Source organism: Sarcophilus harrisii, chromosome 4 (assembly GCF_902635505.1).
Source record: "Sarcophilus harrisii chromosome 4, mSarHar1.11, whole genome shotgun sequence".
NCBI classification, from domain to species: domain Eukaryota; kingdom Metazoa; phylum Chordata; class Mammalia; order Dasyuromorphia; family Dasyuridae; genus Sarcophilus; species Sarcophilus harrisii.
In genome coordinates this window covers 349,116,147-349,130,185 of record NC_045429.1, presented here as the reverse complement: position 1 = coordinate 349,130,185, position 14,039 = coordinate 349,116,147, and the positions used below count along the sequence as shown (strand labels likewise).

The window sequence follows — 14,039 nt, the reverse complement described above, 5'->3', positions numbered from 1 at the left end:
CTGAGTGTCTGACTTTCACCCAAATCCTAGATCTTGGAGTTGACCAACAGCAGCCCCAGTGGTCATCCCCTAGGAGAAAATCTCCTATTCATTCAGAGTGTGACCCTCAGTCCTTTCCCTCCTCCAGAAGCCTGGGGACTCTGCTCACTAGCAGAGAGGAAGAGTCCAAACTCTTTTTACCTGCACGGTCCTCATCTGCCTCTCCAGGCTGAGAGGTTCAGCTGGGGGATACTCGCACAATTCACAAAATCCCTTGGGTAGGTATTGGCCCTGAAGATGCGCTGGGGGATAGTGTTAATGCCGCTGTTGTCACAGATAATCCGAGATAAGGAGACTGTGCTCAAGGCCTGGCGCTGGCTCTCGGTGAAGACACCTTGGTTCTCCCACCAGAACCTTCAAAGAAAGTGGTTCTGGTCAGGTGAGGTGGAAGGGAACAACCACACAAAATCCCAAAGGCATAATTAGCAGCAGGGATGGAGGTGGGAAATTTGTTCTTGGATGGAAGGCCCACCTAAGGGCCAGAATTGCCATTTGGGCTTGCCCTGGTCTTTCTGGTTCAAAAGAAATGAGGCCCATCAATTGCTTTCATTCCTCTCTCTAATTTTTGGGTGAGAGTTTTGGTGTTCTCTTCTTCCTTTAGTGTGTGTTTTTTTTGGCTGAGGCAATTGGGATGAAGTGACTTGCCTAGGGTCACACAGCCAGGAATGGTAAGTGTCTGAGGTCAGATGTGAACTCAGGTCCTCCTGACTTCAGAGCTGGTGCCCTATCCACTACGTCACCTAATTTTCCCCTCTTCCTTCCTTTAAACAAAGAGCACTCACCTGTCTCCATCTCTTGCCCTTCTAAACTGATTCTCAAAAATACAGGCCAAGAGAGGTCCTACTCTGCCCCCAGGCAAAAGGGGCTCAGCAACGGCTCCAATCCAGATGTCAATGTTGTCAGGAGTCCCATACAGACGCATGAACTTGGTTGCCAGATTGGTGTTATTCAGAACCGCGGCAAGTTGGGCCAAATTTTGAGGTTGGGAAAGCCCACAGAAGCGCCTCCAAGCATTGTATCCTAGAAGCAAGAAGGAAATAGTTCCAGTCCCACCTCTTTATCTCCCACCAAGCTTCACTCTCAGAGAGAAGTGAATCTTCCAACTCTGGGCTTGAATACAGAGTTCCCTGCCTTCCAGTACTGATTTCACTATTCTGGGAAAGCACAGCCACCTTGCACAAGTCTGCTAGTCTCGTTAAATTCTATGCAATTAGCATGCACAAATTTGAACACCTGCTTATGTAATCACAATGTATATGATTATGTTCACCTGACCCATAGCTGTGTGCCTAATGACCATTATGCTGCAAGGTAATTGGACATAAAGAATAATGTAGATGAGAAGAGTCAAAAAGTTTTGCAACTCTAGAATCACAGACTTAAGAATGCAAGAGATTTATTTGATGCAATATCCTAATTTTTATTACCGGAAGACTGTAGGCTTGCCCACAGTTACACATACTGGCAGAGCTAACCTATAAAAGCAGGTCCTCTAGTACCAGATCACTTTCCCCACACTGTATCAAGCTATGGATATCTCTGTTGATACAAATTGAATCTAAGAACTTCATCTCTCAAGGGTCAAAGCCCAGCAGAGCCCACTCAGGAAAGGAGTTGGCTTGGCCAGGCTTGGATCCAGTGTTCATCTTGGGCAACTGCCTGAATGCATGAACCTGGGAACAAGATTACTATATGGGCTACAGCTGTGTCCCTAAAAAACAAAAGAATGAAGCCCTGACTGACCAGAGGAGACTACAGAGACTACAAGAATGGAGATTAGAAAAATTGTGAGAGGAGGGGAAGCTGGAAGGAGCAGGAAACAACAGAGGTCCCCTCCCAAGTCTTTAGCTCAAGAGGACCCAAGCAGCTACCTCTCTCCATTTCTCCAACATAGGCCACCAATAAGATGAATGGAGAACATCCTCCCCTCCCTCCTTTCTCTATCTCTTTGTCTTTTTCTCTTTGTCTCTGTCTGCTTGTCTCTCTTTCCCTCCCTTCCTCCCCCCCTTCTTTCCTTCCTCACAGGATGGGATGCTGGAGCTCAGTAAGCTATCCCAATGTCATTAATGGCCAAAGGTTTGACCCACTATTTTCTCTATCCCCTGTGCATTTTGGAAAGAATTATGGATCAAGCCCCTTGATAAAATGCTTTAAGCAGCCTGAGTTAGGAAGTACTGAAGGTCAAGTAGAACATTGCTGGTAAGTAGAATGGAGATCTGAGGGGAGAACTTTTGCCTGAGCTAACCCAGATGCCAAAGCCTCTCCTGCCCTGTGATTGCCTTTTGAATCCCAATATGAACATAAGGATGGTCTAGTCCTCTTACCTGGGAGACCATGGTCCCGGCTGCGTTGCATGTTGAGAGCGGCCAAGTCCAGCCCAATGCGCCTAAACTGTCTGAATAACTTGTCCCTGAGTTCATCCACCAGTATTTCATTTTGGCGGTTCAGTTTGGCTGGATTGGCTATGAGGCCTCGGAGAATGGGGTCGATTCCACCTGGGAGAGACCAAGAACCGAATGGAACTGATGTTTACCCCTGGGGGTAGCAGTGTGAAGAGGGACCTCAGTAGGATCTGTAGCCATGGTAACCTAAAAACCTCACTCATCATTGGTCTAGCAATACTTAGCCTCCATAGAAAAGAAAACTTTCATGGGGGATGGGGGTGCGGTGGTTAGCCAGTGGAGGGCAATGGTACATGCCCCACCGATGTTCAGGGAAACCTTGTCTGTTCTCTCAGAAGAAGTCTGCATGATCCATTGAATCTTGCCCATTCCCATCTGCCCCCTTGAGCAGAAATCTCTAATAATCCAAGCCAATAATCACAATTACCTTCATTTACAACCCTCCAGCTGGCAAAAAAGACAGTGCTAAGAGGGACTCGAGAATTGGGTCCCAAGGACTGGTACTGGTTGCCCAAGCGGAACATGAAGGGCTGGATCAGTGTGTGACCAAAACGGAAGGCCAAAGTGAAGACGTTAGCGACACGAGGATCCACTTGAGGAGAGTAGCCCTTGTAGGGACCCAGAGTTCTGGCAGCCCTAGCCTCTCCCAGAACCAGGGGGAGGAAGTCTCTGTAGGTTATGATCTAGAAGAGAAAACAACCAAAGGAATAATCTTCCATTTCCTATACCCTGAATTCATTTGTTCATGCGTTCAGTGTTTTTCATTCAGCAAGCATTTAAAAGCCTACTGTGTACATCTGAGTCACTAAATACTAGGAATAGAAAAACACAAATGAAACTGTCCCTGGCTTCAAAAAGCTTATACTCTTAGAAGGAAACAGTGTGTACACTGATAAGCAAATAACAAATATTTATATACAAAATAAATGCAAAAAAATATCCTGAGGGGATCAGTGAGAGAGCACCTGAACAGAACCTTGAAGGAGGTAGGGATGCTAAGAGATAGACATTGAGTGAGAGAATTCCTAGGAGGAATGGGGAGTTAACAGAACTTCAACAGGGAAGGGGCAGGGTCACACCCATATTTGGGGAATATTATTTTGGCAATAGTGTGCAGAATGGATCGGAGAGTGGGGAAACTTAAAGCCAAGGATGTCAATTAAGAAGCATGGCATTGTCAAAGGTAACAAGAAAGGAAAATGACAAGTGTGGAAGGAACTGTGAGAAAACAGACACATTGTGTGAATTGGTACAGTCATTCTGGAAAACACTTTGGAACTGTGTTCTTAAGTCATTAAACTGCATACTTTTGACTCAGTGATACCAATACCAAGCTTATTCCCCAAGAAGATCAAAGAAAGGAGAAAAAGACACATATTAAAAAATACATAGCAGTTCTTTTTATGGTGGTAAGGAAATGGTAACTAAAGGGGATATCCATGATTGAATAACTAAACATAATTGAGTATAATTGAATACCATTGTGCCATAAAAAATGACAAATAGGATAGTTTCAAAACAAAATGGGAAGACTTGTATGAACTGATATAAAATGAAGCAGAGCCAGGTTAATAATTTGTACAACAAAACTGTGAAGACAACTTTGGAAGTTTTAAGAACACTTTTCAGTGCAATGACCAACCACACTTATAGAGGGCTGATGATGAAGAATACTATTCACCTCCTCACAGAGAAATGCAAAAGGAGACATACATTTTTGGATATGGTCAATCAGGAATTGATTATATAAATTAGTTTTGTTTTTTTTTTCTTTTCCATGATGGGGAAGGGAAGTGACAGCAAAATTTAATGCTTATTAACTTTTTTTTAAAGTAAAATAAAAGTTACATTAAAATGAATGGCACTGAGGTCTTGAACTGATTGACTGTATATTATAATGTCCTTGACAGAAATGAGGAAAGTGGCAAGAAGAGTGGAATTTAGAAAGATTTAAACAATTTGAACTATTCTTTTTCCCATTTGTATAGCACTTTTTTTTTTTCAAAGTAATCTCCACACCTATAATCAATTGCTTATTTCCAAACCTGGGAAAGATTTATTATCTTCCATGGGGAAGAGATCACATAGTGAAATTAAGAGCAAGTATGAATCTAGGACTCAAGGTTTTCTGTCTCCTAATACAAGATTTTTGTACTACTTTTACCATTTGTACCCAATTAGGTGGTTACATGTATTCCATTATAAGTCCTTTCCAGGCTATAAAAGAGTTCTGTTACCTCTGTTTTGAATCAACTTGGCTTCTCACCCTGGGAATGATGGTGGTCACTCAGCAGTACTTACCTGGACAATGGCTCCAATAATCTTCCGAGCCTCCTGGTACAGTCTCTCTCCACTCCACTGAGGATTTAGTCGTTTCAACTCCCTAGCCAGCCGATTGTGCTCCCGCACAAAGACAGTATGGATTGCTGTTAGTTTTGGGGTTTCACTTGCTCGACTGTCACCTTTGAAAATCCCAAATTCAAATAACCATCAGACCCCTCCCAAGAACATTCACTGCCCAATGGAGGCCCTTTGTTTAGACCTGGAACTTTCTCTGTGATCTCAGGCAAACTCCTATCTCTCTGAGACTATTTCTCCAGCTAAATAGTGAGATTCTTTCCATCAAACCCTGGGGGTCTGAAAGGAGAGAGTAGATTTCTAAGGGCAAGTTTACACCCAATGAGCTCAGAGCTGGGTCCTAAGAGATTCAACAAGTGTTTGGGTCTGTGTATTCATGCAAAATCTAATAGTCTAGATTCTGGAAGAGAAATCTTCATGTAACTTGTGAGAATGACTAGGGCTTAGGTGCACAATTAGGAGAAATTGTAATGAAAATGGGCATGAATGAGTTTTGAAGCCTTGACTCTTGACTGTGAAGTCCCAGTGAATTATAATTTGCCTCCAATTGCTATACAATAGTCTTAGGCTTTTCTTAAACTTGTAACTTGATGTCTTCATTCTGTATTCTTCAGTAACAAGGGCAAAAAACAGAGATGAACAAAAATAAATATATAGTCCATATCTTTGTACAGATGGAAAAGGGCATGAATGAGTCACAGATTAGTATGTTTGTTCCTTAAAATTTTTTTTGCTGTGAAATGGGACTATTTTTATAACTAAATTCTAGGGACAATAGTCATAATTTAGCAGACATACAGCACTTCAGTAAATGTGTACATTTTTTCTCTGGCAGGGACATTATTCTCTGTCCGTTTAGCCATAACATATGCAAAATAAAGAGTTACATAGCATTAAGAATGTGAAAGTATCTCATCCAATCCTCTGTTTTATATATGAGGAAAATGAATTTCCCAAGCTCATATAGGAAAATACAGTGCCAGGATTTGCCCCCACATTCCCTGACTCCAGACCCAGAGTTCTTTCTGACACACCATACTTGTTTTTATATATCATACTGCATCTCAAAACCATCAAAAATTTGAGTGACATAACTGGAACCTGTAGGATAACCACATTGATAAAGAGCATGCATTTTTTCTCTGTGGCCCTAAAAGTCTGGCAACTCCTTACAAGAATTGTTCCCAAGCCCTTCCTCCTAAATCCATGTGCCTGACCTGCCAGGAAACAGGGAATTTGAGCATTTCGATTGGTGAGCTTGCAAAAATCTTCCTCTAGGTTGTCAAAAGGCAGAAGTTCCCTCCCATTGTCTTGGAATCGTGTGTTGACAGCCATCAGCCCCAGTTGATTGGATGTGTTCCTGAGTCGGGCGGCAAGGGCATCTTCACTACCATATACCATGCTGGCATCCACAAAGGAGGTAAGTGCATTGATCTGATTGAGGACACAATTCCTCTTGGCACAGGCAGGTACAGAGCGGGCAAAAGGGATACAGTCCCTCCTATTAGTAATCCGAGGGTCATTTGGTGGGATCTGTAGAAAGAAGAAGGTGGATAGGACTAGAGTCTGCCTTCACTCCCAACAGAGGATTCCATTCTCTCTGTTGTCTGCCTTAAGAACCCAGCTTAAAATTTAGCTCCTCTAAGATGACTGTCCTTACTAACTCAATTTTATTACTCTTCTCGAAGAACATTAGAACCAGAAGTTAAATCCAGTCCAACCCTTTCGTTTTAAAGAAAACTTAAAGCTAGAGAGATGAAATGACTTAGTAGTGGGGTTCCAAGATGCAAGATTTGTTAGATGTGGAGATGGGAAAGTTCTGGGTTCAAATCCTGTCTCTGACACTTGACTATGACTCTTGGCAAAATTTTTTTCTGAGCCTTAGGTTCTTTATATGTAAAATGGGATTGATGATGCCTGTTGTAGTTCATTCTCTCTCTTTCTCTGTCTTTCTTCTTTGTTTCTCTCTATCTCTTTCATCTCTCTGTCTCTCTCTCTAATTTTGCCTATATGGATAAATTGTTAATCCTGAAGATTCATCTTCTTAGTTCAGATCTGACCTCAGATACTAACTGTGACCCTGAGTAAGTCACTTAATTCTGTTTATCTCAAGTTTCCTTATCTGTAAAATAAACTGGAAAAGGAAATGTTAAACCAATTCAGTATCTCTGCCAAGAATATCCCAAATGGGGTCGCACAACCCAAATGACTATACTACAAAATATTTTATTTGTTGTTTTGCATTAGGCTGTGAAATCCTTGAGAACTAGGACTATTTCTTGCTGTTCTTTGTATCCCTAGCATACAATAGGTGTTTAATAAATGGCTGTTGAGTTGAGCTGCTTCCACCTCTAAAAATCTTGTATTTCCCATAAAATCCTATTTAAGCTACACCTTTTCTATGAAGTTTTTTGATATCTTCCAGCTACTATTGCTCCCCACCCCCCAATTTATTTATTTTGTATTTTATTTTCTATATACTCAATTATGTATGTTTATGTTGATATATTTTATATTAACTATATTTCTCCTTGAGGCTAGGGATACTCTCATTTTTATATCTCTCTGATTGTACTCTCATTGTATAGTGCTTAGCATGGTTTCTGGCACTGAGTTGAATGATTATAAATTGAGTGACTGAATGGATCATAGACTGTGTTAAATTATTCCTTCCCTGTTCCACTTTTTTCTCTTGTCTCCCAAACCAGACTATAAACTCTTTCAGAGAAAAGGCTATGCCTTATTTTTTTTTTTTTTTTTTTTTTTTTTTAGCAACCCCAGCTCTGTAAAGGCCTCATATAGTATTCACCACAAAAGTGTCAATAGCTAGGCCCTACATTGTATTATCTCTTTTTCCTCAAGAGTCATACCTGGATAGGGAAACAAGGAATTATCCGGGCACAGCTCCTCTCACAGTCAATCCCCCTGGTGAAAGCCACCCTGGCTAGAGACTCTGGGCTGAAATCCAAGTCATGATCAATGAACTGACCCCACTGCATGAACATGAGTGCCCTCTCCTGGTCCAAGGTGACCCTTCCCTCAGGAAAGCGGACAATCTGGTTGGAGACATCTCGGACCTGGGACAGAAAAGATCGAGTTAGTGCAATGGAGTTGATGATTTATCCAGAGTCTCCCAAAGGGAGACCTATTTAAGGGAGGACCTATGTGAAGTACAGAAAACTGGATTCCTTGATCTTGAGTTCATGAATCTCCAGTCTTTTCCTTGACCCCAGAGCTATAACCAGAGTAAAGCAAGTAGGGTGAAGTCCTATATGTGTGTCTGAATTTAGAGGATACCACGTTGGTCCCAAAGCGATAGGGATAATTAGTACTACCAATACTTGGGGTTCAGGAATGAATACTGTTTGCCCACAGCCCTCTTCCCTTTTGAACTCCCCTCTCTAGGGTCTGAGAAAGTTAAAACTTGGCTTCCCTCTTCAGCTCCAACACTCTAGATACTTCCATAAATCCAAAGCCTTAAGGGGGACAAGGATGCTGTTGATGAGAAAGATAAACAGGTAGGTGAAAAGATATGTTGCTGTTCTCATTCTTAGCAAGAATAAGTATTTAAAATAGGAAGCTATTGTTTAGGGCAGCTGAGTGAAAAGAGTGCTGGGCCTGAAGTCAGCAAGATTCACTTTCCTGAGTTTAAATATTGCTTCACACAATTACTAGCTCTATGACCCTGGACAAATCATTTAACTCTGTTAACCTATTTCCTCTTCTGTAAAATGAATTGGAGGAGGAAATGCCAAGCACTCAAGTGTCTTTGCCAAGAAAACTCCAAATAGGGTCATGAAGGGTCAGACAAGACTGAAAAATAAGGCCCAACAACATTGTCCTGTTTCTCTCTTTCCTTTCACAGCTGATTTCAGAAAAAATCATCTCTGTCCCTGGATCTCTGAATTACTAACACCAATCCTCATTTTTCTTGACCTCTTAATGACATTGTGGGTCACTCATGCATACTCACTCTTCTCTTAGCTTTTGGTTCCTCCTAGTCCATCTCTAGCATGTTTTATCATTCCTTTTTAACATCCTCTGCCGAGTCCCCCTAATCCTAGCTATAACTTGAGGCTCTATTTCTCTATACCTGCTTTCATTGTGACCTCATCAGCCACCTTCCCTTATCATTTCCTTTGCCCGTGACTTCCAGATCTTCCCATCTAGTTCCAATCCCTCTCCCAAGTTCTAGACTTGCATCACCAGGATGGGTGGAAGACATCACCAACTGCGGGATACCCCACTGGCATGTTAGATGCTGCTGATTACTTTCTCACCTATGTCACTAAATCTAAAATATAAGCTCCTTGAGGAAAGGGACTTTTTCATTTTCGACTTTACATACATAATGCTAGTAAGTAGTTCATAAATGCTTATTGAATCCAAATGAATTTGATTAGTTTGCATTATATTAGAATCAAAACTACTAGATAAGCCACAGGGTTAAGCCCATTTCTACTATGTCCTAGGAGGTCTGTCTTCCCGACTTTAAAGTGAATTTTTTTTTTTTTTTGCCTCTTACCACAAAATTTTTAATTATCAGCTGTGCTCACCACTCTCCTCTTTCAGGAAGCAGCTTCTTTTCACTATATTTTGCATTCCTTTCTGTCTCTACCTCCCCTCTACTCTTGTCTTGGAGATAAAGTCTTTTTAGTCATTGTCCTTAACACCATAGGCCAACAGACACCAGAGATTCCCATACTCATCCACTCCAAGCTCAAACATTTCATAGTTGTATGACCCTGAGCAAATCACTTAAGCTCTCCCAGCCTCAGTGTCATCATCTATAATATGGGGATAATAATATCACCTGTCTTCAAGCGTTATTGAGAGACTCCAATGAGATAATATTTATACAAAAAAGGCATTTTGCCAACTTCAAAGCCCTCTATAAATGCTGGCTATTATTGTATTGCTAGACTGGGCTCTGAAGGGGGAAAGAAAAGAGGAAATAAATGGAGTAGAATCCTTTTCCTGGCCCTGAACCTACCAGGTGTTTAGGAAAAGAAGTTAAGTCTTGCAGGGCTAACAAAGCTTTAGCTGCCCTTCAGCCTTACCAGTGGGAGAATGAAGCCATTCCTCCTCCCTCCAGGAGTCCAACCAAAAGGGAGAGAGAATCTGTCCTCATATTCTGCAGGTAGCAATCGGGCCAACGGTTGGTTAGATGCTCCCAACAAAGTATTCCTCCTGGAAACAATAATGTATGTATATATGCATGCATGCATGCCCATGTAACCAAATATATGTCCATGTAGGTGTGTTTATATGTGTATGCATGTATGTGTTTATGTATGTATTTTGAATGGACAAGTGATCAAGAGGGAAAGAGAGGAAGAGAAAAGATGAAAGGTCAGAAAGAGAGTCAGGATCTTTTTACCAATAATATGGGAAAAGAGAGTTCTTAGGGAAAGAATACATAAAGCGTTTGTTAAGTATTATTTACTATGCAATAAGCTATGTGCTAAGTGCTTTGCAATTTTTTATCTCTTTTAATCCTTATAATAACTCTGGGAGATAAATGCTGTTATTATCCCCATTTTACAGATGAGGAAACTGAGGCAAAAAAAGTTAATTGACTAGCCCAGGGTCACATAGTCAAGAAGTGTCTAAGGTCACATTTGAATTCAGGTCTTCCAGGCTCAATGCTTTGTGTACTATGATGCCACCTAGCTGCTCCATATAATAAAATATATCAAGACCATCCTTGCCCTGGAGAAGCTTCCAGTCTAATAGATCCAAAGGGGAACGGGAAAAGCTCTTGAGAGAGCAGTCCCTGCCAGTCCCTCCCCTCCCTTACCTGTTATTACATTTCCCAGTAATGGTGCGGAATCTATTGTCTTGATCACATTTCACTTCTTTCTCCTGAGAGGCACAACCACTGATGTTGGACAGCAGGTCCAGCTGGGATGGGGTCAGCACATCTGGGAAGGACAGGGAGAAGAGGGGCTGAAGGGAAGGGAGACTATTTCCTTCTTTCCCACCCAATCAATCTTTTCTTTAGTTCCCCCAATACCAGCCTCAACTTCTTGAGACTCCTGGCTCTAGACTTCACATTGAGGTAATGGATGGGGAAAGCCCATGGAACTCCAAGAGGGGAGAGGAGAGGTTGGACTAGACCAGGGCAGAACCTGTAAGGTTGAAGGCTCCAGGGTACTGGGGCTGAAGTTTCTCCTCCAGCAGATTCAGGGCCACATGCATGTACTCAGCAGCTTTTATAGTCATTCTGGTCCCAGCTGCTGGCCGCTTAAAGTAGGCTAGGAGGTCCATGGGGTTCGCAGTTCCACTCTGAAGTCTCCGCTTTACGCTATGGCAGAGAATGAGGGAGGGGATAAACATTTTTTTAAATAATCATAGATTTTTATTTTTCAAAATACATGCAAAGATAGTTTTCAACATTCACTCTTGCAAAATCTTTTATTCCAAATTTTTCTTTTTCCCTTCCCTAGACAGTGAGTAATCTAATACAGGTTAAATGTGAGAAAAATCAGATCAAAAGAGAAAAAATGAGAAAGAAAAAAGCAAGCAAGCAAACAACAAGAGAGGTGAACATGTGCTCCACGTTCAATCCCCATAGTCCTCTCTCTGGATGCAAAAGGCTCTGTCCATCACAAGTCTATTGGGATTGCTCTGAATCATTTCATTGATGAAAAGAGCCAAGTGTATCACAGGGAGAATAAACATTTGTTCTGTGCCAAGTGCTTTACAGCTAAATCCCCACAATCACTAGAGTGAGGAGGTATTATTATTATCCTCATTCTGTAGTTGAGGAAACTGAGGCAGGTTTGTCTCATTTAATTCTTACAACAACCCTGGGAGATAAGTGCTATTATTATCCCCATTTTACAGATGAGGAAACTGAGGCCAAAAAAAGTTAGTTGATTGACCCAGGGTCATATAACCAAGAAGTATCTAAGGTTAAACATATGAATTCAGCTCTTCCTCATTTGTTCAGGGTCACACAGCTAGTATGTGTCTGAGACCAGATTTGAATTTAGGTCTTCTCATAGGCTCCATCCAGCAGAGAGAAGATGAAGGGAGAGAAAAGATGAAGGGGTAGCAGACAGCAGGGGTCTGAGCAACATTCAAGGACTAGGGGAGGGGCATGGATAGACAGACAGATCAAGGTATAAATAGACATATATGGACAAAGTCAGGCACTTTCTGTTCCAGTTTTTTTCCAAATACAAGTAGACCTCACATATTCAAGAAGACATCCTGTCTGGAGGAAGGGAGATGGACATGGTAATGGCCTCAGCTTGGTCCATAGTTTAACATCTGATTTTTTGACTCCTCTTCTTTCCCTCTCTCCCCCTTCCCCATCCTCTTCTCTTCCTGCCTGATTCCAATTACTGTGCACTGTTTCATATTATTCACCTTTCTCGGGTCTGTTTGTAGGCTCTGTCCACTAGTCGCTTTGCATCTTCCAAGCAGCTCATCAGCACCGAAGTCTCCACTTTACTAGTGACTGCTGTCCAGAGAATAAAGGGAGGGGTCAATCAGGTTCCATGGATCACCACCCCTCCCCTTCGGGGTTTAGACTCTTGATCTTGGGCTTGGGATCCTGCCTCCCCTTCTTCCCCAAGGTAATGTGAGACATACAGTAGGAAAAGTCCCCTCCTTCATCCCTCTCCCTCCCGACCCCATTCTGGTGCCCAAGTGACTAATTACCAGGGAAGGTGGTGCTCTCTGAGGCCTGGGACAGAGTCAGCATGGCCAGGAGCCCCACAAGGGGCAGAAGCAGCTTCATATCTGAAAGAGACCCCCATTCTAGGATCAGAGGTCTCATTTAAGGATATCAAATACGCAAGAGACCATAAGCTATAAGGGACTTTAGAAATCACCAATTTTACAAATGAGTAGATTTGTAGGCCAAGAAAGCCCAAGGTCACAGAGCAGAGCTGGGACTTTGACCCTTGCCTTAACATTTCAATTCTAGCCTTCCCACCACACTCCCACCCACCATCTCTCCCTCTCCCCTTACCTGGACAACAGTCAGTTTTACTTTAAGAGCTTACTAAGGAACTACTTCCACTCTGCAAAGTTAAAAAATAATAAAAAGGAAAAAGAAGTTAAATGATGATTGTGATGAACATTAGGACATTTCTCCTAACTATAAATTTTGATGGGATTCTGAGTTTGGAACATTAAAAAACAAAATAAAAAGGGAAAGGCAAATGATTCACCTATGATCTCACAGCTCATGGGTTACTTTTACATGATTACATATTATATTACATGTGACACTATGTTGCTTTTACACAACTACAAAGTATTACATATTATATTATTTTTATATAATTATATATTATTACATGTTGTGTAATAATATTGCTTATTATGTTACTTTTACAAGATTACATGTTATCTTAGTAATAATAACAATGAGGCAGTTAGATGGTACAGTGGATAGAGCATAGGGCTATCAAGAAGACTTGAGATCAAGTCTGGCCTCAGACACTCACTAGCTCTGTGAACCTGGGGATATCAATAGTTTCCTCATCTGTACAATGAGCTGGAGAAGGAAATGGCAAACCACTCCCGTGTCTTTGCCAAGAAAACTCCAAATGGGATCAAAAAGAGTCAGATATAACTGAAACAACAACAACAATAACAATAATACAACTCTTTGCAATCATAATATACTTTAAGGTTTATAAAATACTTCATACACATTATTTCATTTGTTCTTAACTGCCACCTTGTGACATTGATTGCAAATTTTGTTATTCCCCACTTAAAGATGAACAAATTGAAGCTCTTTGGGATAAATGATTCATTAGCTAGAATCATTCAAAAGAGCAAATATTCACATCCAGATCTCCCAACTGAATTCTTACCAATATGTCCAGGGTCCTGCCAAAAGATCTGTCAGTCACCTCACTCTCAGAGCATCCCCTCTTCTGTCCTCACTCCAAATTCCCTTCAGAAAAATGAGGTTCCCATAACTTACCTTCCATCTGCTCCTTCTTGAAAGAGCCTCTTGACAGGGATTTTTAAATCCTCGAGGTTGGGGTGGGAGTGGGTGAGGAGATTCTGGGTGGAGCCAAGGCAGCCCCTCCTTTAGAGGTGGAGCTTTGGTCCTTTCCTTTCTCGAAGTTTCTCTGGGATTGTTATCTGGTCCCACCCCCCTGTTCTCAGGCCCACTAGGATCATACAATTGGTGTTAGAAGGGTCCCTAGAAAGCATCCAAGCCTCCTACTTCCTTTTATAGTGGTGAAATTGAGGCACAAAGATATG

General features: G+C 41.7%; 1 protein-coding gene across 3 annotated transcripts; it reads right to left on the bottom strand.

The window, feature by feature from the left end:
- Nucleotides 1-188: 188 nt before the first annotated feature.
- Nucleotides 189-13,788, bottom strand: EPX (eosinophil peroxidase). 3 transcript variants are annotated; one of them, XM_031966470.1, is made up of 14 exons: nt 13,640-13,788; nt 12,784-12,835; nt 12,471-12,551; nt 12,177-12,270; nt 10,931-11,106; nt 10,600-10,723; nt 9,860-9,989; nt 7,670-7,876; nt 6,017-6,332; nt 4,743-4,903; nt 2,869-3,124; nt 2,364-2,534; nt 822-1,059; nt 189-393 (listed from the first exon to the last, which is right to left on the bottom strand). In XM_031966470.1, exons 3-14 carry the CDS (start codon nt 12,547-12,549, stop codon nt 192-194), a joined length of 2,154 nt encoding a protein of 717 aa, XP_031822330.1. In that variant the 5' UTR covers nt 12,550-12,551; nt 12,784-12,835; nt 13,640-13,788; the 3' UTR covers nt 189-191. The 3 variants fall into 3 exon arrangements, with proteins under 3 accessions (XP_031822330.1, XP_031822332.1, XP_031822331.1); XM_031966472.1 differs by having other exon boundaries at nt 12,177-12,267; XM_031966471.1 differs by having other exon boundaries at nt 13,753-13,775.
- Nucleotides 13,789-14,039: the final 251 nt, after the last annotated feature.

Excerpts from the sequence above, each read along its gene's own strand:
- EPX (XM_031966470.1), bottom strand. The coding sequence starts at position 12,549 with ATGAAGCTGCTTCTGCCCCTTGTGGGGCTCCTGGCCATGCTGACTCTG. Across the intron at positions 9,990-10,599 it reads ACTGGGAAATGTAATAACAG|GAGGAATACTTTGTTGGGAG; the intron begins GTAAGGGAGGGG and ends TATTGTTTCCAG. Across the intron at positions 4,904-6,016 it reads AATTCCCTGTTTCCTGGCAG|GTGACAGTCGAGCAAGTGAA; the intron begins GTCAGGCACATG and ends GGATTTTCAAAG.